This window comes from Halichoerus grypus, chromosome 3 (genome assembly GCF_964656455.1).
Source record: "Halichoerus grypus chromosome 3, mHalGry1.hap1.1, whole genome shotgun sequence".
Taxonomy (NCBI): domain Eukaryota; kingdom Metazoa; phylum Chordata; class Mammalia; order Carnivora; family Phocidae; genus Halichoerus; species Halichoerus grypus.
In genome coordinates, this window is record NC_135714.1 from 128,934,094 (window position 1) to 128,960,589 (window position 26,496).

At 35.5% G+C, this 26,496-nt stretch overlaps 1 protein-coding gene across 4 annotated transcripts in view; it reads right to left on the bottom strand.

Annotated features, from left to right (window-relative positions):
* The window catches only part of LRBA (LPS responsive beige-like anchor protein), a 764,390-nt gene that overhangs the window by 631,697 nt on the left and 106,197 nt on the right, over positions 1-26,496 (bottom strand). For 3 of the 4 annotated variants that reach the window (XM_036089189.2, XM_036089190.2, XM_036089188.2), the window contains exons 6-13: positions 17,786-17,907; positions 17,574-17,700; positions 16,809-16,928; positions 14,770-14,916; positions 4,689-4,886; positions 4,352-4,485; positions 2,216-2,324; positions 1,545-1,697 (exon numbers count right to left, since the gene is read on the bottom strand). In XM_036089189.2, coding sequence (XP_035945082.2) covers positions 1,545-1,697; positions 2,216-2,324; positions 4,352-4,485; positions 4,689-4,886; positions 14,770-14,916; positions 16,809-16,928; positions 17,574-17,700; positions 17,786-17,907 — 1,110 coding nt within the window. The remainder of the gene's footprint in view (positions 1-1,544; positions 1,698-2,215; positions 2,325-4,351; positions 4,486-4,688; positions 4,887-14,769; positions 14,917-16,808; positions 16,929-17,573; positions 17,701-17,785; positions 17,908-26,496) is intronic. The other variant, XM_078069304.1, reaches the window with a different exon arrangement.

Genomic DNA, 26,496 nt, shown 5'->3' on the forward strand with positions numbered 1-26,496 from the left:
GACATGGCTTGGAAAGAATATCCAATGGGAAAAACACAGTCTCTTCAACACATGGTGCTGGGAAAACTGGACAGCAGCATGCAAAAGAATGAAACTGGACTGCTTTCTTACACCATATACAAAAATAAACTCAAAATGGATTAAAGAACTAAATGTGAGACCTGAGATCATAAAAATCCTAGAAGAGAGCACAGGCAGTAACTTCTCTGACATCAGCCATAGCAACATTTTTCTAGATATGTCTCCTGAGGCAAGGGAAACAAAAGCAAAACTAAACTACTGGGACTACATCAAAATAAAAAGCTTATGCACAGAAAAGGAAACAATCAACAAACTGAAGGCAACCTACTGAATGGAAAAAGATATTTGCAAATGACCTATCTGATAAAGGGTTAGTATCCAAAATATATAAAGAACTTACACAATATCCCCAAAAAACAAGCAATCCAATTAAAATTGGGCAGAAGAAATGAAAAGACATTTCTCCAAAGAAGACATTCAGATGGCCAAAAGACACATGAAAGGATGCTCAACATCACTCATCATCAGGGAATTGCAAATCAAAACTCAGTGAGTTATCACCTCACACCTGTCAAAATGACTAAAATCAACAACACAAGAAGCAAGTGTTGGAAAGGATGTGCAGAAAAAAGAACCCTCTTGCACTGTTAGTGGGAATGCAAACCACTGCAGCCACTGCAGAAAACACTACAGAGGTTTCTCAAAAAATTAAAAATAGAATCCCACAATCCAGTAATCTACAAATATTTACCCAAAAAATACAAAAACACTAATTCAACGGATATATGTACCCCTATCTATGTTTATAGAAGCATTATTTTACAACAGTCAAATTATGGAAGCAGCCTAAATGTCCCTCGATAGATGAACAAATAAAGAAGATGTGGTGTATCTATATAATGGAGTATTATTCAGCCATATAAAAGAATGAAATCTTGCCATTTGCAACGACATGTACAGAGCTAGAGAGTATAATGCTAAGTGAAATAAGTCAAAGAAAGACAAATACCATATGATTTCACTCATATGGAATTTAAGAAAGAAAACACAAAAAAGGGAAAAAAGAGAGAGAGAGGGAAACCAAGCAACAAATCTTAACTAGAGAACAAACTGATGGTTACCAGAGGGGAGGTGGGTTAGGGGATACGTGAAATAGGTGATGGGGATTAAGGAGTGCACTTGTCATGATAAGCACTGGGTAATGCAGAGAATTGTTGAATCACTATATTGTATACCTGAAACTAATATAACACTGTATTTTAACCATACTGGAATTAAAATTAAAAAAAAACACACTGCTCTATAAAAAAAGAAAGAAAAGATACACTGATTTGCAAATATACCTAAAAAGAAAAAAAGTATGCTTATCAAAAAACACAATCCATTGAAATTTTACATGATAGCATGTGAAAGGATAAAAGAAAATCCTCATATTTATCACTCTTCTCAACTACAAAAACTTGGTGAAAATAGAAAAACAAAATCTATATATATATATATATATATATATATATATATATTACCTTGGCTGGGGTATGAATCCATATAGCTGGGTTAAGAAGAATGTGATCACACAACTGTTTGAGTAGGGGCATCCCATTCTGCAGATTACTCAGATATTTTGAAAATGCAAGACAAAGTTCAAGTACTGCTCTGCTGACATGGGATTTGGAAGACTGCAAAAAAAAAAGTAGATCAAAGGTCACTACCAGGGCCCCTGGATGGCTCAGTCAGTTAAGCATCTGACTATTTCCGTGCAGGTCATGATCTCAGGGTTGTGAGATCAAGCCCTGTGTCCGGCTCTGCACTGGGTGTGGAGCCTGCTTAAAATTCTCTCTCTCTTTCTCGCTCCTCCTCCATCCCCACTCCGTCCCTTTCCATTAAAAAAATAAAAAATAAAAAAAAAAAAGGTCACTACCAATACAAGGCAAGGTAAGTAAATTAAAGGCTATCAATATCAGAAAAAAGTTGGCCGGCAAACTCTGCTCAAAGTTAAAGATGCCATGAGACTCAATGCTATATTTCTCTAATAAAGCAACAGAGGCAAGGTAAAACAACAAAAGGTTATTTTAATTTTGGTAATTTTATGTAACCAAGGAGACATACTTGCAGAAAGAATTTCTCAACCACTTAGGAGATCAAATCCATGGCCTGAAAATTAAGAACAAAAAATGTAAAGCATTTCATACTTTACCTTTTCAAGACTGTATCCTATTACCAAGAAGCCTTTGCAGGCAAGCATCTGCTCCTGCATAGCAATTGAGTTCTTCAACAACTCCATGATAAAAGCCAGCAAAGTTGAACTAGAATAAGAAAACAGGCAATAGTCTAAAAAAAAAATTTTTTTTTTTTTTTTTAAGGTTGGGGGGTTGTTAGATACAGCCTTTCTTTTATCTTAAAAAAAAAAAAAAAGCCTGAGTGGCTCAGTTGGTTAAGGGACTGCCCTCGGCTCAGGTCATGATCCCGGAGTCCCAGGATCGAGTCCCACATCGGGCTCCCTGCTTAGCGGAGAGTCTGCTTCTCCCTCTGACCCTCCCCCCTCTTGTGCTCTCTCTCTCTCTCTCTCTCAAATAGATAAATAAAATCTAAAAAAAAAAAAAGTTCTCTATTTAAAGAAATTGAAGTTTTAATAAAATTGCCTCCAACATTATTTCGGGACTAGAATCTGAATGTAGGATTAGGACTTACTAGATTGTTTATTCCATATACTTTATCACCAACCTACTAGTAAGTGAATTACTTAGAAACAACATGAGGAAACATGCATAAACTAGAGAAAAATTAGCAATGTCCAAAAACATAACATAAGTATATGAAGTCCTTAAAGAATATATATAATTTAGATTAGAAAGTATATTCAATTTCAGAGAGTTAGAGGCCAAACAGAGGGGAAAGATACATAGAGCAAACATACCAGGGTAGAAACACTCAGAATGTGTTAGGGTCCAGACTGGCCTGGTTTGAATGGAGATCATGAAGGGGAAAATAAGAAAGTAAAATTGTACTAAACTTAAGTCCTCAAACACTAATTTAAGAATTTTGTACCTTATCCCAACAGGAAAATCATAACTCAGGAGTCAATTGAGAAGACTTTTAAAACTGAATAGGGGCTACAGTTATGTTCCCATCCTCACAACTTCTAGAGATACTGAAAATGGAATGGAATAAGGTCAGCTGTTACCTCTTTCTCAAGGCTCTGAGATACCTCCACAAAGAAAGAGAGCCTAACTGGCAGCCAACCTCCTCCTCCACAAAAGTGCTTTTAAAATGTCAGGAATTCCAATAAAGATTTTGAAAAGTTTAAAAAAAAAAAGGGATAACGAAGAAAAAATAACTGAGCTCTGTTAAAAAGGTTTCAAACCAGGACACACAAAAAAAATTACAAAGTAGCAATATGTCAAGGATAATTTTAATTTTTTTAAACGTCGTAAGCACTTGATTTGATAGCTCATTCCTTAGGAAAAAAAAAGATGGGGTGCCTGGCTGGCTCAGCCAGTGGAGTGTGTGACTCTTGATCTTGGGGATGTGAGTTTGAGCCCCATGTTGGGTGTAGAGATTACTTAAAAATAAAAAAATAAATAAAGTTTAAAAAGTCATTTTGTTGTTTAAAAATAATTCCAAAAGAATTATTACATCATTAAATACATACATTGATAGATTTCAACTTATGTATAAAAACAGAAAAGAGAATTCTAAAAAGGAAGAATGGAAAACTCATTTACTCAAATAATACATTAAACATAATTACTAGTCTCACTAGAATATACAGCCATGAAAAATTCATTTAGACACCTCTCCAATGTTTTATATTGTGTCCTCTTATATCTCTACCTTTTTCAGAATCTATACTGTAAGAGAGGAGACAAATGTGTCCAATGTACAATCTAATTGTAAAAAAATACCAAATCACCTATAATATAAATAACATCATCAAAAATTTTAGTTTTTACTTATATACAATAATTAAAAAATGAAAAGCTAAATCCCCATAAATCACTGCCATATAATAATCTAAAATAACTTATCTTTTTAAATTAGAATGATAGACAAAAATGTATTCATTTTTGTTAAATCATTATTTCCAAATTTATTCAAAAACAAGTTTATGTTTTTTACAGCTTCCATATTTCCTATTGATAAAGAATTTAGATTAATACTACCATTATTGATAGGAATTTGTAGTAACATTTATAGTTCACAAATTTCTTTAAATTATATTCTTTCTTTTAATCCTACAACAAATTTAAAAGGCAGAAAAAAATACTGTGTAGCTCAACAGTAATGAAAGTAACTCTCACATCAAATTAAAGAAAAAAATAAAGGCACTCACCATATAGTCAAGTCAACCTCATCAGATAAATATTGCCTATAATCCAACTGTGCAAAAAGTGGAAACAGCACTTGTACTCCACCAATTGAATGCATAGCACTTTGAATGGAATGTGTTAAAACAGCCTTCACATCCTTATAAAATAGAAGACACAGTAAAGATTCTTATGATTTCTTTTCCAAAATAATTAAAATAAAGCATAATAAGAATATAATGTTACATTGCATGTATTTAATAGAAGATACCTAATACACCTCAATAACACATCAAAATTCACCATGAAAAATATTCTTAAAAGATTATAGCTTAAAAAAAAAAGATTATAGATAGTGAGTACCTGGAGCATAAGTGCATGCGGTGAATGGACAAAAATTGAAGGATTGTCCTTAGGGGAGGATTCAAGGCAGAGCTGGGCATCTGTAGCACGTGGATTGTAGGTGAATGCAATGGCACTAGAGAGTTTGCCATCATACAATAAAAGTTTATGATGCTCAGCAAGAAACAGATCACTCTCTGCTTTGAATTTAAATGTACCCTACAAATAAGAAGTAAACAGTTAAGATAGTATACCACAAAAAGAAAATCTAGATACAAATCACCAGATATAAAAATTTAAGGAACATACCTTTGATCATTTTCCTAACAGTATCAAATAAAAAGAGCCCTGTTTGTTTAAATTACTTCTAAAGTGCACTGCGTTCACTTTAAAGAATAACAGAAATGAACTCAACTTGGTATTAAAACCTTACATTAAAAAAATGTAAAACTGGGCGCCTGGGTGGCTCAGTTGGTTAGGCGACTGCCTTCGGCTCGGGTCATGATCTTGGAGTCCCTGGATCGAGTCCCACATCGGGCTCCCTGCTCAGCAGGGAGTCTGCTTCTCCCTCTGACCCTCCCCCCTCTCATGTGCTCTTTCTCTCTCTCATTCTCTCTCTCAAATAAGTAAATTAAAAAAAAATAAAAATAAAAAAAATGTAAAACTTAGTGCCCTACAGCAGGTACTTTATCATTTTTTTCACTGTATTTTTTCTTTCTGGATTTTTTTAATTGTGCTTAACATGTTACATAAAATTTGCCATTTTAAACATTTATAAGTTTACAGTACAGTAGTATTAACTATATGCATATTGCTGTACAACAAATCTCTAGAACTTGTACAACATGCAAAACTGAAATTCAGTATTTATTGAACATCTCATTTCTTTTTTTTTTTTTAAAGATTTTATTTATTTATTTGAGAGAGAGAGAATGAGAGACAGAGAGCACGAGAGGGAAGAGGGTCAGAGGGAGAAGCAGACCCCCAGCTGAGCAGGGAGCCCGATGTGGGACTCGATCCCGGGACTCCAGGATCATGACCTGCAGGATCATGACCTGAGCCGAAGGCAGTTGCTTAACCAACTGAGCCACCCAGGTGCCCGAACAACATCTCATTTCTACTTCTCCCCATCCCCTGGCAACCACCATTCTTTCTGATTCTATGAGTGTGACTATTTTTTATAATTCATATAATAGGAATCCTAGCATATTTTTTATTTGCTTATTTCATTTAACATAATGTCCTCAAGACTCACCATGTTGCAGCATGTCAGAATTTCCTTCTTTTTAAAGCTGAATAGTATTCCATTGTACATACATACCACATTTTATCTATTCATTCGTCCATGGACAATGAGGCTATCTTGGCTATCATGAATAATGTTATAATAAACTTGAGTATGAAAATATCTCTTTCAGATCCTGCTTTTAATTCTTTGCCATTTATACACATAAGTGAGAATGCTCAATTGCATGATAATTCTATTTTTGATTTCTTAAAGAACCACCATACCCTAGCCAACACTTGTTATTTTGTTTCATTTTTTGTAATAGCCATCCTAATGGTATATGAGGTGGTATCTACTGTGGTTCTGATTTGCATTTCTCTGATGATTAGTGAGTTGAACATCTTTTCATGTTTGTTCGCAATCTGATTATCTTCTTTGGAGAAATCTATTCCAGTCCTTTGCCCACTTTTTAATCGGGTTATTTGCATATTTTTGTTGTAGAGTTGTAGGAGTTCATTATATATTCTAGATATAAACCCTTTATCAAATATATGGTTTGTAGTATTTTCTCCCATTTCATAGATTGCCTATTCACCCAATTCCTTGATACACAGAAGTTTTGACATGCAAAAGATTTTAAGTTGGAAGACAAATCTGTCTGTCTGCAAGCTTGCTGATTTTATCAGTTCTAACAGTTTTTTGTGAAATAGTTTTCTACGTGTAAGATCACATCATCTGCGAACAGATAAAATTTTACTTCATCCCTTCCAATTGGGATGCCTTTTCTTTCCTATTCTTGACTAACTGCTCTGGCTAAGACAGCTGGTACTATGTCCTACAGAAATGCTTGAGAATGGGAATCCTTGCCTTGTTCCTGATCTTAAAGGAAAAGCTTTCAGTCTTTCACTACTGCATCTAATGTCAGCTATGGGCTTTTCATATATAGCCTTATTATTTTGAAGTAGTTTCCTTTACTTGTAATTTGTTGAGTGTTTTTATTATGAAAGAATGTTGAATTTCATCCGTTTTTCTGCATCAACTGAGGTGATTGTGTGGTTTCTGTCCTTTACTCTGTTAACATGTATATTATAATGACTGACTTTCATATGGTGAACCATCCCTCCATTCCAGGACTAAATCCCTGTTGGTCATAGAGTATGATCCTTTGGGTGTGCTCTTGACTTTGATTTGCTAGTATTGTGTTGAGGATTTTTGCATGGATATTAATCAGGGATATTGGTCTGTAGTTTTCTTTCCTTGTAGTGCCTTTGGCTGTGGTATCAAGGTAATGCTGGCCTCCTAAAATGAGCTTGAAGTGTTCCCTCCTCTTCACTTTTTGAAAGAGTTGAGGAGTGGTGTTAATTCTTTAATGTTTGAATTCTCTAGGGAAGCCATATGTAGTACTCAGCTTTTTCTTACTCCTAGGTTTTTGATTACTGATTCAATTTCCTTAGTAGCTGTAGTCTGCTCAGATTTGTTTTTATTTCTTCAGTCTTGGTAGATTCTGTGTTTCTGGGAATATCCATTTCTTCTAGGTTATTCAATCTGCTGACATAAAATCATTCATAGTAGTCTCATAATTCTTTTTATATTCATGGCATTAGTAGTAATGCCTCCTCTTTCATTTCTTTTAGTTATGAGTCCTCTCTTTTTTCATAATCTAGCTAAGAACTTGTGAGTTTTCTATTGTTCTAGTCTCTATTTCATTTATTTTCTGCTCTAAATCTTTATCACTTCTTTTCCTCTGACAAAGCTGGGTTTAGTTTGCTCTTCTTTTTCTAGTTCCTTGAAGGGAAAAATTAGGTTAGTGGATTTCAGATCTTTCTTTTTTTTAAGTAGGTGTTTGCCACTATAAACGTTCCTCTTAGTATTGCTTTCACTAAATCCCATAAGCTTTGATGTTGTTTTGTTTTCATTTGCCTCAAGAAATTTCCTGGTGATTTCTTTGACCCACTAGTTGTATAAGAGTTTGTTGTTTCATTTCCACAAATTTGTGTATTTTCCAGATTTCTTCTGCTATTGATTTCATTCTCTTGTGGTAAGAGAAGATATTTGGTGTGATTTCAGTATTCTTAAATTTGTTAATTATGAGGGCTAACATGTTGTCTATCCTGAAGAATGCTCCATATAAGCTTGATAAGAATATGTTGTCTATCATTGTTTAGTGGCGTGTTATGTATGTATCTATTAGGTCCAATTGGTCTACATTGCTGTTTCATGGTCCCTGTTTCCTTAGGGATCTTCTCTCTGGTTCTTATATCCATTATTGAAATGGTTCTGAAATAGCCAACCATTATTGAGTTACTATATACTTCTCCTTTCAATTCTGTCAGTGTTTGCTTCATATACTTTGGAGCCCAGAAGTAAGCTGTATGTATTTTTTTTTTTAAGATTTTATTTATTTATTTGACAGAGAGAGACACAGCTAGAGAGGGAACACAAGCAGGGGGAGTGGGAGAGGGAGAAGCAGGCTTCCCGCCAAGCAGGGAGCCCGATGTGGGGCTTGATCCCAGGACCCTGGGATCATGACCTGAGCTGAAGGCAGACGCTTAACGACTGAGCCACCCAGGCGCCCCAGCTGTATGTAATTTCAATTGTTAGATCTTCCTGGTGAATTTACACTTTTATCGCTATAATTTCCCTCTTTGACTCTTGTAACAGTTTTTGACTTTAAAGTCTATTTTTTCTGATATAGGTATGGTCACCCCTGCACCCTTTTTGTTACCATTTGCATGAACTATCTTTTTCCATCCTTTCATATTCAGCCTATGTATGTCCTTCGATCTACAGTGCCTCTCCTGTAGACAAAATACATTGGATTCTGTTTTATTAAATCCATTTAGCCAAACTATTTAAGTGGGAAGTTTAATCCATTTACATTTAAAGTACTTATTGAAAAGACTATTGTCATTTTGTTCACTGTAATTTGTTAACTGACTATCTTTTATATGCCAATGATTTTTGGTATTTATATCCCTTTCTCCTTTTGTTTTGTATAAAGTTCTATAGGTATTTTCTTTGTAGTATCCATGGGAATTACACAAAACATCTTAAAGTTATAATACTCTATTTTAAGCCAATAACAACTTAAGTTCAATCACATACAAAACCTTTACTCATTTACATCTCTATCACTGTGTTACTTATATCAAAAATTACATCTTTTTATATTGCATATATAGGTTTAGATGTTTTGTGCTTTTGTTTTTTAAATTCCATACCAGAATTAAAAGTGATTTATGCAATAACATCACAATATTACAGGATTCTTTATTTGCCTACATATTTACCTTTACCAGAGAGCTCGTATTTTATCTTTTAAACCATACTTCTAAGTAATCACAGACAAGGATTTTTTTCTTTAATTTAACTGCAACCACTTAAAGCTAAATGGAATGTCTTTTCCAACAAAGACTTGTTGGATTCAACTTGTGAATTCTGCTTCAGTACTATAAAAAAATAAAATGTAAAACAGGATAAGACTGCCTTTACCTTTCTGACTTCTACATGAAACATTTAAAAAGCTTTAATATATCATTTTTCTAAATTTCTGCCTCCTATATAAACTGTTAAAAAATTTGTAAGCACTGATTTAATATTCTTTAATGAAAGCCAATTATAATGGGAATGTTAGCATAACTGAAATAAATGCTTTTAAACAAGTTAATAAATGCTTTTGAGGGGAAATGTCATTTGGGCAACCTATAAAAGCTAACCTATTTACCAACTTACAATATATAGCTATATGATCTGGGAGATTCTATAATCCATTTTGCAAAGGCAGAAACTGAGAAAGTCCAAAGAAATTAAGTACTTTGGGTCCACAAAGATAATTTGTGGCAGGGTAAAGATCAGAATCTAGTTCAATTAAAAAAATAATTTAGTCTCTGCTACTATTCAAAGTATAGTACCTCAACATTAGCAGGTACATTTTTTAAAAGAAATAGTGGAACAAACATTTTTTCTATTTTGAGTGGAATTTAGAAATAAATCACCCCCACTAACAAATCTCAACTAAACTAAATCTAAACAAAACTAAAATTAAGAATCTGACACATTTCAGGAATTGCTGCTGACTCTATTGAAATAATATTCTTGTGTAAATACTACTTGATGCAATTAATTAAAATAAAAACAATATCCCTTCAAAGTACTTAAAGCAAAATGGTGCTTCATCAAACACTAAGAACATATGAAAGAAGCATTTAACCCTTCATTTCTTTTGAAATATATATTTTTTAATCCTTAAAATACTTAACTGCACTGCTTAAAAGGTCACTCTGAGATTGCTGGCTTCCCATATCCCTGCTATCTTAACGTTGAGGAATTCTCTAAAACATGGATATTACTCAACAGATTTCAACAGTAATAAATAAAGCAAGAAGTGATTCTATGATCATCAATTTCTCAACTCACATTATTTTTAAGATTTTATTTATTTATTTGAGAGAGAGAGGGAGAAGCAGACTGCCTATACTGAGCAGGGAGCCGGATGAGACAGGGCTCCTACAGTATAGGTTCTAGCCAGGGCTATTAGGCAAAGAAATAAAAGGCATCCAGATAAAGACAATTATCGTATGATCTCACTCATATGTGGAATTTAAGAAGCAAAACAGAGATCATAGGGGAAAGGAGGGAAAAATAAAACAAGATGAAATCAGAGAGGGAGAGAAACCATAAGAGACTCTTAATCATAGGAAACAAACTGAGGGTTACTGGAGGGGAGGGAGGTGAGGGGATGGGGTAACTGCATGATGGACATTACAGACGGCATGTGATGTAATGAGCACGGGGTATTATATAAGACTGATCAATCACTGACCTCTACCTCTGAAACTAATACTATATTACCTTAATTGAATTTAAATAAAAATTAATAAATTTTAAAAAAATATATTCAAATGGAAAAAAATAATATGAGATAGAAACATGAATGTACACAAAGTGAAGTGCCCTAGAAACGGTAAATACAGAGGTAAACACAAAAAAACATGACCTTGATCATTTCTAATGCCTTTAAAATATAAAATGAAAGTGAATGAATCAAAAAAATGTATCACAGGAACTATAGTACATAAAAAAGTAAAACTTATAATAACAAAATAAAGGACAGGAGGAGGAATTGCAGGATTATGTAGGAAGGTGCTTACATTGTACAATATCATTTGTTGGTAGACTATAATAAGTTAATGTCAAAAAAATAATAAACAAGGCATACCTGGGTGACTCAGTTAAGTGTCTGCCTCCGGCTCAGGTCATGATCCCTGCTTCTCCCTCTCCTCTGCCCCTCTCCCCCGCTTGTGTGCACACTCAATCTCTCAAATAAATAAATAAAATCTTTAAAAATAATAATAATAATAATAGGGACCCTGGGTGGCTCAGTCAGTTAAGCATCTGCCTTCAGCTCAGGTCATGATCCCAGAGTCCTGGGATCAAGTCCTGCATCAGGCTCCCTGTTCAGCGGGGAGTCCGCTTCTCCCTCTGCCTGCCACTCCCCCTGATTGTGCATGCTCTCTCTTTCTCGCTCACAAATCAATAAATAAAATCTTTAAAAAATAATAATAAACCAGTAATAGAAATAAAGTGAAATATTAAATAATATGCAGTTAATTCAAATCAAAGCAGGAAAAAAGGGAAGAATCAAAGAACAGATGAAAGAAATGGAGCACAAATCACAAGATAGATTGAGACACAAAGTATCTATACTTACACTGATTGTAAATTATGTAAACACTCCAATTAAAAGGAAAGACTGTCAGACTTGGTAAAAAAGCAAAACACATTTTATAAAATTCAATATCCACCTAATAATAATTCTCTGGAAACCAGAAATAGAAATTGCTCAACTTGATAAAAGGCATCTATAAAATACGTATGATCGCTTTACACCTAAAATCAGAAACAAGGCAAAAATGTCTACTATTCTCACCATTTCTATTTAACTATTTATACTGGTGGTCTTACCCAGTACAATAAGGCAAAAAAGGGAAGAGGCATATAGACTGGAAATGAAGTAAAATTTACAGTCTACATGAACATACGTGTAGGAAATCCAGGAACAACCACCAGGGAAAAAAGCTAGTAAAACTAAAAGGAAATTTAGCAAGGTCAATAAACAAAATTCAACTATGTTTCTATATACTGGAAACAAATAAATGGAAACTGAGATTTTAAATACAATGTATTACCCAAAAAACATTTAATACCTAAGAATACATTTAACAAAATCTATTACATGCCCTATACAATGAAAACCAAAAAACAGTGCCAGGAGAATTTTTTAAAAACCTAAGTAAATAGAGAGATACATCATGTTCACAGACTGGAAAAATCAGTAACAGTAGGATGGCCAATTTGCCCCTCATTGATCTATATATTCAATACAACACCAAATAAAATCCCAGTAGACATTTTTGTAGAAAATGATTAAGTGGGTTCTAAAATATATCTGGAAATCTAAAGGGCTTAGAAAAGCCAAAACAATTTGAAAAAGAATACAGTTGAGGGTTTTAGACTTCCTTTTTTTAAGATTTACTATGAAACTAACAATAATCAAGACAATCCATACAGTATTGGCATAAGAAAGACATATAAGTCATTGAAATACGATACAGCCTCAATGATGCCAAGGTAAGGCAATGGAGAAAGAATACTATTTACAAAAAATTAGTACTAGAACACCAGACTACACATATGGAATACAAATGAATCTTGACCCTTACCTCATACCATACACAAAAATTAACTTAAAATGGGTCATAAGCTTAAATATAAATGCTGAAACTATAAGAGAAGAAAAGAGGGGAAAATCTTTCCAAAATTGGAATAGGTAAAGATTTCTTAGGATATAAAAATCATGGCAATAACCAAAAAATTTGATAAACTAGAATTGATAAAAATTAAATTCATCTGTTCTTCAAAAGCCACATTAACAAAAAACAAAAGGGCAGGGTGCCTGGCTGACTCAGTCTATGGAGCACGTAACTCTTGATCTCAGGGCTGTAGTCTGGGCCCAACGCTGGGTGTAGAGATTACTTAAAAATAAAATCTTAAAAAAAAGAAAACAAAGAAAACAAAAAGGCAAGACACAGACCAAGGGAGAAATATTTGTAACTCATACATCTGATTAAAGAGTTACATCCAGAATATATAAAGAAATCTCAAAACTCAACAATAAGAAACCAAACAAAAAATATGCAATAGATGTGAACATACTTCACAGAGGAAGATACACAAATGACCAATAAGCAATGGAAAGATGCTTGGAATCTCTGGTCATTGTAAGAATGCAAATTAAAACCAAAATGAGATACTGCTATACACTCGCTGAAACATCTAATATTAAAAAGACCAGCAATATAAGATGTTTAGGATGTGAAACAAGTAGGAAGCTCAGACACTGCTTGTAGAAATGTAAAATTATGTAACTACCTCGGAAAAGGGTTTGGCAACTTCAATTACCATACCACTTAGTAATTCTACTCTTACATATTTATAAAATAAAAATATGTGTCAGCACAAAGACTCATACACCAATATTCACAGCATCTAATGCATAGCAGCCAAAAACTGGAAACAACCCTAATGTCCATCAATAGAAGAATGGATTAAAAAATTGTGATATATTCATACAATGGAATACTACTAAGCAATACAAAGAAAGGAGCTACTACAACAAAACAACATGGATGACTCATAAGAAACCAAACTCCAAGGAGTACATGTTGCATGATTCCATTTACATAAAACCTTAAAAAATCTAATTAAGTGACAGATGAGCAGTTTCTCTCAACAGGAATGCAGTGGGGTTAGAAAAGTGGAAGGAGGGACACTTGGGTGGCTCGGTCAGTTAAGAGTCTGCCTTCGGCTCAGGTCATGATCCCAGGGTCCTGGGATCGAGTCCCGAACTGGGCTCCTTGCTCAGCATGGAGTCTGCTTCTCCCTCTGCCTGCCGCTCCCCCTGCTTGTGCTCTCTCTCTCCCTCTGACAAATGAGTAAATAAAACCTTAAAAAAAAAAGTGGAAGGAATTGACAGAAGGAGCACTACTGAACCTTTTGCAGGAACAGAAATATTCTATTTCTTGATTGTTGTGATAGTTATACTTTTGTCAAAACTAATTAAAATATGTGTACTTTACTGACTGTAATGGTATATATAAATCAACTCAATATATGTAAATCAACACAATCAGATTGTGTTTTCAAAGGAACATAGCAGACTAAGTTGCTCCCTGAAACCAAACTAGACTAACAATGGCTTAACCCAGAGGTTTCCAAATTTTCTTAGTTCATGACAGTCTTAGCATTTCAGTAACTGTTTATGGTGCTTTAGATCAAAATAAATATTATTAAGTGGTTTGGTTCAAACAATTTTGTATTTTAACAATTTAATAGCCATCTGAAAAAATTAAGGCACAAGTCAAAAGAAAAAAATGTTTTCTTCATTACATTAGCAAAATTATTTATTACTTTTTATGCATCTTGAACTGCATGAACTCTCAAATTTGGAATCAGATTTCACACCATCATCCTCATTTCCTGTTCCACATTAATTTCCACATGGTACTTGTTTTTTATCACAGCAAATGTTGAAAATTTAGTTATGCAAAGACAGACATCGTCAAAGAAATGCAACATGAACTAAAGGTGAAACTTGAGCTAGTAGTTTGCACAGTGCCCCACATATGACAAGTATACCGTGTTTCCCTCAAAAATATAAAGTACCCTTCATTCAGATTCCTGTCACTTCCCTGTGGTACCTCTGATTACTCTGACATTCAGTTTTGTAACCCAAGGTAGGTTGCTCCATGCATCACCTCCCTTTAAATAAAGTTCAATTAACACTGGTTAAGCAGTGAACAGCAAGTAAAGTACCTTATATCCCAGGCCCAACTGATAAATAGCAAAAATCTGAGCGGCATTAAGAGCTTCACTAAAAAGGTAAACTGCAGTCATCTGACCACAGAATACCCTATTAGCATCCGCTGTTTCTGATGAGCCCAGGAAACATTTGTCAAAGGTCTGTGAAAGAAAATAGATTTTATTAGAGAAAAAAACAAAAAAATTATCTTCTCTAGATAGATACATTAAGCAACCTACATTGCTTAAATATTTTGGTATAAATGTTCTGTCCATTCTAAACTAACCTGGCTAGATTAAAATAATTCACTTAGCATTTCACTTCATTCACTCATTGTAACCTACCGTAGAGATCAGGAAAGACATCACAGAAAAGGAGATAACACAAGTTTTCCAAAGTACAATAAATAAAACTTGATGAAAAAGTGGATGCAGGAAATGAGAGTCAGAGAAATCATTATGGACTCTGAAGGTTCATACTTGGGCAACCAAAGAAGCAGTCTTTGTTACAAGAAGGAAAAATCATGAGTTAAGTTTAGGACATAATCAATCTGCCTTTTCTGTGACTTAATATGGATGGAGCTAACACGAATGGAGAAGCAACTGTCAATAGGGTTCTCTAAGTTTGGTGAGAAGTTAAAATTGTAAAGAAAGATTTTTGCAGATATCGAGATATAGATAATGGGTGAGGTCATGGAGTAGATACAGTCTCTCAAAAGAAATATGTAAATCCAGAAATGCAGGTGTATGTTTTTCTTCTAACATTAAAAAAAAAAAATTCTCTTAACATCTAGGTTGCAAACCACATTTTAAAGACCCATGTATACAACAAAGAGGGACTAAAATAAAGTTCTTCACAGCTCTTTAAAAGTATCCTCTTATATGACAAAACCATTAGAAAGAATGTTGAAAAATATATACATATTGCCATTAGGGAATACAGAAAAGTTGTTAACATTTGGGTTCTGAAGACAAGCCACCTAAGTCAAATCACTACTTCACATGCTGCTGATCTTGGCAAATTAGTTAATCTTTCTGTGCTTCAGTCTCCTTACCTGTAAAATGGAGATTATAATAGTACTTACCTTGCAAGGTTAGTACTTTTAGAAAATAAAGGTATTTATTACAATGCCTGGAGTACAAGCACTTAATAAAGACTAACATAAGGAAAAAACAGTTTAAGAAACAATAAATATATCTGATCCCCTTTTTGTGTTAAAAAAAAATGAGAGCTAACATTTACTGAGCACTTACTCTGTACAAGGCACTGTGCTAACAGATTTGTGAACAGTTTCTCATTCAATTATCACATTAACCTTGAGATAGGTACTACTTTACACCCATTTCCAGGTAGAGAAACTTAGGCCTAATAGATTAAGTAAGGTCATATAGTCAGTAAGTGATAGAACTGGGATTGAAACCTAAGTCTATTACAACAACCTGAACTCTTAAGATTATCATTACATAATACATAAATATGTGTAGCATAGGATACAAAAGAAGCATTTGATGGTGAATGGGTGGAATGGTTTGTAATCATTTTACTGATCTGTATTTTTCAAGTTTTCTATTAAAAAATGTCATTGGTGAGAAAAAAGAACTTTTTAATTCCTATTTAAAATTTGAGTTTAATACATATGGATCTCTTTTTCAATCCTGAAAACATTATTAGATAACAGTCATCTATAGCAGCTATGAATTATTTGCAAAATTTATAAGCATGTATCATCTAATTCATTCATAAAAATGATCAGAATTCTGCCACAGAGCTCCCAACTTTAATTTGATAAATGAACCAATGATACATTTTCAATATATACCCATTGTTACCTATAAAGCTTCATCTCTACCCTATCTAGAATAATTTTATAACGACTAATATCTTATGTGACACATGAACACAGTTCTACTCTATAAATATATTAACATGCTAGCCAAAATATCATTATAAAACTCTGCCATTGTGGTATTCTAAAATTAATACCCAATGTATAATATATTTTTCTTATTTTAAAAGTTCATGCTTTTAAAATAATTTTTTTCAAATTACTTACATCACTGGTGTTGACAAACCATGTTATCTCTCCATAGGAAGCTAGCTCACCATTCACGTAACAACGAAGCTCACTGTTCTTCCATCGGTTATAAATGTGCACTATAGTTACCATATACCACTGAATAAGTAAAAAGTTTGAAGAAAAAAAAAATTCTTGCAATAACTCAACCATATTGATAATAACAAGTAAAACTTAAATTATAAATTACAATTAAATCTAAAAATAAGACTACCTTTATTAAATTCAATATTCAATCTCTGGAACAATATTTAATCAAGGGAACTCTCAATAGGTAAGAACTTATTGTGAAATTATCTTTCCAACTTTTTATTATGAAAATTTTCAAATATATCCCAAAAAAGTTAAAAGTTCAGTACAAATACCCTCTTTTCCACATTCTAGATACCACAATTGTCAACATTTTGCCACATTTGTTTTATCTACTTATTTATATATACATACACCATTCATTAATCTCTAAATTTTAAGGCACATACTACCACTACTACTACTACTACTACTACTAAAGTAACTGCCATTGATATTTTCCCCTTGTACTTCTTTTAAATTCTATGAATAACAAAATATCACGCTTTTTATTATCCAAATCAGGGAGGTTAACAATTGTCCAGTGATTTATACTTCATTTTCTGAAACAGAATAAACAGAGTTGTGATCTATCACATGTTATATCATTAATATTAAAACAAAGCACTTTGAAGGCTAGCATAGCTTGTTAATTTAACTAATAAGAACACATACCTTTTGCGGCTTAAAATCAAATTTCACACAGTGTTGAAAGCCTTTTCCTTTTGACTTTATTGATGTTATAATCAAACAGCCCCCAACAAAGTGAGCAGAATAACCAAGACCTTTGCTTGTTCTGAAACTACAAAGAATAATTTTCATTTTACCTCTAAATATTCTCTCACCTTCAAAGTAAGATAATAACACTAAGTTACAAAAATACATACCAATATAAATATGGTTTATCCTTATCCACATTGATGTTATTTACAGGATCCATTCTTAGCCAGGTATGAAATGTAAAACCATTCTGGTATGGCCATTTGGCTATAGGAGGTAATGCAATGGCCTAAAGGAAAAAACTCTGAGTTATTGATTCACATGAAAAACTTTATTACTGAAATCAAGAAAATGAGACTTTACAATACTGTATATATTTTCTACTACATGTTATTCTATACCATGATATATCTAAAAGTGTCTTTATCCAAAACACTTTTCATAACTTCTAAGTTTTCCAAAATACATAGTAATATTACTTTAATTAAATGATAAAAACATTCCATGGGACCTGCTGGATACACGAATCTTATTTGCTTCATTTCTTACAATGAAAAAAGATTCAAAAGTATTCCAATTAAAAGAGATAGGTAGTAATATCAAATTTGGAAATTTGTTGGTGAAATGATAAGGTATTAGAATAGAGAAAGATGGAAAGAATTAGTTTCAAATCACTATATAAATGACTTCACTACCTGGTTTAAAATTTTATTGAAAAGATCATTTTATTTAAAGTTACAAATTTTAAAATCAAATTTTACTTAAAGTACATAAGGACCAAGAATAGCAAAAAAACAAAGTTGGATACTCATAATATCAAATTAAGAAAACCTTACCACACGAAGTTACTATTATAAAGACTGTGTGGTACTGGCATAAAAACAGAAACATAGGTCAATGAACTACAACTGAGAGCCCAAAAAGAAACCCTTATATTTGTGTTCAACCGATTTTCAACAAGAATGTCAAGACAATTCAATGAGGAAATAATAGTTTTTTTCAACAAATGTGCTGGGATAACTGGTTATCTACAAGCAAAAGTACGAAGTTGACTACTTTCTTACATATTTTACAAAAATAAATCATAGATCTAAATGTAAAAGTTAAAACTATAAAACTCTTGTAAGAAAAAATAGGGGTAAATCTTTGTGACCCTGGGTTAAGTAAATCCTTGTTAATTAGGCCACCAAAAGCACAAGCAAACAAAGGAAAAAGTGTATCAACTGGAATTCATTAAAATTAAAAAAGGTTTGTGCTTTAAAAATATCATCAAAAAAGTTAAAAGACAAGCCAAAAGAACGAAAGAAAATATCTGCAAATCATACATCTGATAAGGAACTTGTACCCAGAATATATAAAGAACTCTTACAACTCAACAGCAAAAAGACAGACACAATTTTAAAAAGGACAAAAGATATGAATAGCCATATCTCCAAAGAAGATACGCCAATGACCAATTCGGACATGAAAAGATGCTCAATTATCATTAGTCACTAAGGAAATGCACATCAAAACCATGGTAGGATACTACCTGACACCCTCTAGGATGGCTATAATCAAAATGACGGACATTAACAAGTGTTGGCAAGCATATAAAGAAATTGGAACCCTCATAAATTGCAGGTGGGACTGTAAGATGATACAGTCACTTTGGAAAACAATCTGGAAGTTCCTCAAATGTTTAAACATAGATGCTCAATATGACCCAGCAATTCCACTCCTAGGTACATACACAAAAGAAATTAAATGAAAACATGCCCACACAGAAACTTGTATGCAAAAGCCCAAAGCAATATTATTCATAATAGCAAAAAAGTAGAATCAACTAAAATATCTACTAATGACTGATTGAACAAAAGGTGGATATCTTACATTAGAATATTAGTAAGCCATAAAAAGGAATGAAGCAGGGGCATCTGCGTGGCTGAGTCGTTAAGTGTCTACTTTCAGTTCAGGTCATGATCCCAGGGTCCTGGGATCCCAGAGTCCTGGGATCGAGCCCCGCATTGGGCTCCCTGCTCTGCAGGAAGCCTGCTTCTCCTTCCCCAACCCCCCTGCTATGTTCCCTCTCTCACTATGTCTTGCTCTGCCAAATAAATAAAATCTTTAAAAAAAAAAAAAAAAGGAATGAAGCAGTAATTCCTGATACAACATGGATGGGCCTTGAAAATAGTATGCTAAATGAAAAAAGACAATCACAACAGGCCAGATATTGTATGACCCCATTTGTATGAACTGTCCAGAATAGAGAAATCCACAAAAAAGTAGAGTAGTGGTTGCTTAGGCCTGGGAGTCTGAAGAGGAAATGGATTAAAGAGAGAACAGGGTTTCTTTTGGAGAAGAGGAAAATGTTCTAAATTTGATTGTGATGGTGGCTGCACAACTCTAAACACCATAAAACATTCAAGTGTACATTGTAGAAATGAATGGTATCATATGTGGATTATAATAAAGCTGTTAAAAAAGATCAGACTACACAAGTTTTTAAACTTATAATTTACATATGCACTTATCTACACATACCGTATATATTCTTTTATATATATAAGATACCCATAAAACATGAAAAACATCATAGAGCCAAACTTATGCAATAATACTACTGACACTTCAAGAGACCGATTTAAAACAAATGTTGCATTAAGAAAAAAATAGTAGGGGTTGATTGGCTGGTTCAGTCAGTGGAGCATGTGACTCTTGACCTCAGGGTTGTGAGTTCAAGACCCAAGTTGGGCATAGAGCTTACTCCAAAAAAATAAAACAACAGAATACATATTCAATGTGTATATATGTTTTCTCTCACTAAAAAATGAGAATAGAAAATGCAAAAGCTGGGGTGCCTGAGTGGCTCAGTTAAGCATCTGACTCTTGATTTCAGCTCAGGTCATGATCTCAGGGTTGTGAGATCAAGAACCACATTGGGCTCCACGCTGGGTGTGGAGCCTACTTAAGATTCTGTGTCTCCCAGGGCGCCTGGGTGGCTCACTCGGTTAAAGCGTCTGACTTCGGCTCAGGTCATGTTCCCAGGGTCCTGGAATCAAGCCCCCATCAGGCTCCCTGCTCAGAGGGGAGCCTGCTTCTCCTGCTCCCTCTGCTGCTCTCCCTGCTCAGTTTCTCTCTCTCAAATAAATAAAATCTTTAAAAATAAAAATAAAAAATATTCTCTCTCCCTCTCCCCCTCCCCATAGCTCATGCATATGCACATGCACTCTTTCTCTAAAAAAAAGAAAAGAGGAAGGAAGGAAAGATGGCAGAGTAGGGGACCCTATTTCAACTGGTCCCCAAAATTGAGCTCGATATCTACCAGACCACTCTGAGCACCCACGAAACCAGCCTGAGATGTAAGAAGATCTGGATCTCGACAAACAGAATATCGCAGGCGGTTGGTTTTGAGGTACAAAGTGGGGAGCCCTGATTCCGCGGGCAGGTATCAGAAGATAAACAGCAGTGGGATGGTGCCTGGCCGTGGGGATCCTACACCGCCAGTAAGTGACAGCCTCACGCGCTGGGGACAGGAACAAACTCGAAGACCGGTAGCAGCAGGGAAAGGACTTTAGGGCAGCCCCCAGGGCGGAAACCCAGAGCGGCAGGATCACGCATGCAAACTGCAGCCCCGGGCCCCCGGGATGGAAACCCGGAGTGGCGGGGTCGCTCCTGCAAACTGGGAGCAGCTGGCGGTTTTAGAAGCACAAACGGCAGAGAAGTGCTCCGACCTGGAGGCAGGACTGGGAGCACTGCGGAGGGGCACACAACCCAGGACGCTGCAGTTTATAGCAAGCACGGACAGAAATGGAGACAGTGTGGTCTGGAGAGCTCACTGAAGAACAGACTGAGGTCTCTCAGCTCTGAAGCAGAGGGTTGGAAGCGGTCTCTTCTGCTCTGACTCGCGGAAGAGATGCGGAAAGCCACCAGAGAACAAAAGCCCCAAAGACTGATTCCTGCTGAGCCCATCCCCCACCACAGGGGGGCAGGGCAACTCCGCCAAAACAGGGTTGGCTGAGTAACAGCACGGCAGGCCCCTCCCGCAAAAGACAGGCTGGGAAAACAAGAGGCCAGCAACCGTAAGGTCCAAGAAAACAGGTGCATCTTGCTTGGGTTCTGGTCAATAATTTGGACTCTATACATTCCCTCAAACACTCATCAACAGAATGACTAGGAGGAGGAGCCCCCAAAATAGAAAAGACTCAGAGATTATGACTTATGCTGCAGACTTACAAATGGATGCAGATATAACCAAGACGTCGGAGATGGAATTCAGGCTAGCAATTGTGAAGACAATGGCTAGAATGGAGAAATCAATTAATGGCAACATAGAGTCTCTAAGGGCAGAAATAAAAGGTGAATTGGCAGAACTTAAAAATGCTATCAATGAGATCCAATCCAATCTAGATAATCTAACAGCTAGGGTAACTGAGGCAGAAGAGAGAATAAGCGACCTGGAAGACAATATAATAGATAAAAAGGGAAAAGAGGAGGCCAGGGAAAAACAACTCAGAATCCATGAAAATAGAATCAGAGAAATAAGTGACATCATGAAGCGTTCCAATGTCAGAATAACTGGAATCCCAGAGGGAGTGGAGAGAGAGAGAGGACTAGAAGATGTATTTGAGCAAATCGTAGCTGAGAACTTCCCTAATCTGGGGAATGAAACAAACATTCGAGTCCTAGAGGCAGAGAGGACCCCTCCCAAGATCAAGGAAAACAGGCCAACACCCCGGCACGTAATAGTAAAACTTGCAAATCTTAGAACCAAGGAAACCATCTTAAGGGCAGTTAGGGGGAAGAGATTCCTTATGTACACAGGGAGGAACATCAGAATAACGTCAGACCTATCCACAGAGACCTGGCAAGCCAGAAAGGCCTGGCAAGACATATTCAGGGTACTAAATGAGAAGAACATGCAGCCAAGAATACTTTATCTGGCAAGGCTTTCATTTAGAATGGATGGAGAGATGCAGAGCTTCCACGACCGGCAGAAACTGAAAGAATATGTGACCACTAAGCCGGCCCCACAAGAAATATTAAGGGGGGGTTCTATAAAAGGAGAAAGACCCCAAGAGTGATATACAACAGAAATTTACAGGGACAATCTATAAAAACAACGTCTTCACAGGCAACATGATGACAATTAATTCATATCTTTCAATAATCACTCTCAACGTGAATGGCCTAAACGCTCCCACAAAACGGCACAGGGTTGCAGATTGGATAAAAAGACAGGACCCATCCATATGCTGTCTACAAGAGACTCATTTTGAACCTAAAGATACATCCAGACTGAAAGTGAAGGGATGGAGATCCATCTTCCATGCCAGCAGACCTCAAAAGAAAGCTGGGGTAGCAATTCTTATATCAGACAAATTAGATTTTAAACTAAAGTCTGTAATAAGAGACACAGAAGGACACTATATCATTCTTAAAGGGTCTATCCAACAAGAAGATCTAACAATTGTAAACATCTATGCCCCCAACATGGGAGCAGCCATCTACATAAGCCAACTGTTAACCAAAATAGTCATACTGATAACAATATGTTAATTGTAGGAGACCTCAATACTCCACTCTCAGCAATGGACAGATCATCTAAGCAGAAAATAAACAAGGAAACAAGAGCTTTGAATGATACATTGGACCAGATGGACCTCATAGATATTTACAGAACATTCCACCCTAAAACAACAGAATACTCATTCTTCTCGAGCGCACATGGAACTTTCTCCAGAATAGACCATATACTGGGTCACAAATCAGGTCTCAACCGATACCAAAAGATTAAGATTATTCCCTGCATATTCTCAGACCACAATGCTCTAAAACTGGAACTCAATCACAAGAAAAAACTTGGCAGAAATTCAAACACTTGGAAGCTAAAGACCACTCTGCTCAAGAATGTTTGGGTCAACCAGGAAATCAAAGAAGAACTTAAACAATTCATGGAAATCAATAAGAATGAAAATACATTGGTCCAAAACCTATAGGATACTGCAAAGGCGGTCCTAAGGGGGAAATACATAGCCATCCAAGCCTCACTCAAAAAAATAGAAAAATCCCGAATTCACCAACTAACTCTACACCTTAAAGAACTAGAGAAAAAGCAACAAACGATGCCTAAGCCATGCACTAGAAGAGAAATAATTAAAATTAGAGCAGAAATCAATGAATTAGAAACCAGAAACACAGTAGATCAGATCAATGAAACTAGAAGTTTGTTCTTTGAAAGAATTAATAAGATCGATAAACCACTGGCCAGACTTATCCAAAACAAAAGAGAAAGGACCCAAATTAATAAAATTATGAATGAAAAGGGAGAGATCACGACTCACACCAAGGAAATAGAAACAATTATTAGAAATTATTATCAACAACTATGTGCCAATAAACTGAGCAATCTGGATGAAATGGAGGCCTTCCTGGAAACCTATAAGCTGCCAAGACTGAAACAGGAAGAAACTGACAACCTGAATAGGCCAATAACCAGTAACGAGATTGAAGCAGTGATCAAAAACCTCCCAAAAAACAAGAGTCCAGGGCCTGATGGATTCCCTGGGGAATTCTACCAAACATTCAAAGAAGAAATAATACCTATTCTACTAAAACTGTTTCAAAGAATAGAAACAGAAGGAAAACTTCCAAACTCATTCTATGAGGCCAGGGTTACCTTAATCCCCAAACCAGGCAAAGACCCCATCAAAAAGGAGAATTTCAGACGGATATCCCTGATGAATATGGATTCCAAAATCCTCAACAAAATCCTAGCTAATAGGATCCAACAGTACATTAAAAGGATCATCCACCACGACCAAGTGGGATTTATCCCCGGGATGCAAGGGTGGTTCAACATTCGCAAATCAATCAATGTGATAGAACACATTAATGAGAGGAGGGAGAAGAACCATATGGTCCTCTCAATTGATGCAGAAAAAGCATTTGACAAAATACAACATCCTTTCCTGATTAAAACTCTTCAGAGTATAGGGATAGAGGGACCATTCCTCAAGTTCATAAAATCCATCTAAGAAAAACCCACAGCAAGTATCATCCTCAATGGGGAAAAGCTGAGAGCCTTTCCCTTAAGATCAGGAACATGACAAGGATGCCCACTCTTGCCACTATTGTTCAACATAGTACTAGAAGTCCTAGCAACAGCAATCAGACAACAAAAAGAAATAAAAGGTATTCAAATTGGCAAAGAAGAAGTCAAACTCTCTCTTTTTGCAGATGACATGATACTTTATGTGGAAAACCCAAAAGACTCCACCCCCAAATTACTAGAACTCATACAGCAATTCAGTAATGTGGCAGGATACTAAATCAATGCAAATAAATCAGTTGCTTTCTTACACACTAACAACGCAACTGTAGAAAGAGAAATTAGAGAAATGATTCCATTTACAATAGCACCAAAAACCATAAGATACCTCGGAATAAACCTAACCAAAGAGGTGAAGGATCTATACTCTAGGAACTACAAAACACTCATGAAAGAAATTGAAGAAGACACAAAAAGATGGAAAAATATTTCATGCTCATGGATCGGAAGAATAAACATTGTTAAAATGTCGATGCTATCCAGAGCAATCTATACCTTCAATGCTATCCCGATCAAAATTCCAATGACATTTTTCAAAGTGCTGGAACAAACAATCCTAAAATTTGGATGGAATCAGAAAAGACCCCGAATCGCCAAGGAAACGTTGAAAAAGAAAAACAAAGCTGGGGGCGTCATGTTGCCCGATTTCAAGCTGTATTACAAAGCTGTGATCACCAAGACAGCATGGTACTGGCACAAAAACAGACATATAGACTAATGGAACAGAATAGAGAGCCCAGATATGGACCCTCAACTCTATGGTCAAATAATCTTTGACAAAGCAGGAAAAAACATGCAATGGAAAAAAGACAGTCTCTTCAATGGTGCTGGGAAAATTGGACAGCCACATGCAGAAGAATGAAACTCGACCATTCTCTAACACCATTCACAAAGATAAACTCAAAGTGGATGAAAGACCTCAATGTGAGACAGGAATCCATCAAAATCCTAGAGGACAACATAGGCAGTAACCTCTTTGACATCGGCCACAGCAACTTCTTTCAAGATACATCTCCAAAAGCTAGTGAAACAAAAGCAAAAATGAACTTTTGGGACTTCATCAAGATAAAAAGCTTCTGCACAGCAAAGGAAACAGTCAACAAAACAAAGAGGCAACCCACAGAATGGGAGAAGATATTTGCAAATGACACTACAGATAAAGGGCTGGTATCCAAAATCTATAAAGAACTTCTCAAACTCAACACCCAAAAAACAAATAATCAAGTCAAAAAGTGGGCAGAAGAGGGGCGCCTGGGTGGCTCAGTCGTTAAGCGTCTGCCTTCAGCTCAGGTCATGATCCCGGGATCCTGGGATCGAGTCCCGCATCGGGCTCTCTGCTAGGCGGGAAGCCTGCTTCTCCCTTTCCCACTCCCCCTGCTTGTGTTCCCTCTCTCGCTGTCTCTCTCTCTCTGTCAAATAAATAAATAAAATCTTTAAAAAAAAAAAAAAAAAAAAGTGGGCAGAAGATATGAAAAGACACTTCTCTGAAGAAGACATACAAATGGCTAACAGACACATGAAAAAATGTTCATCATTGGCCATCAGGGAAATTCAAATCAAAACCACATTGAGATACCACCTTACACCAGTTAGAATGGCAAAAATGGACAGGGAAAGAAACAACAAATGTTGGAGAGGTTGTGGAGAAAGGGGAACCCTCTTACACTGTTGGTGGGAATGCAAGTTGGTACAGCCACTTTGGAAAACAGTGTGGAGGTTCCTCAAAAATTTAAAAATAGAGCTACCCTATGACCCAGCAATTGCACTCCTGGGTATTTACCCCATAGA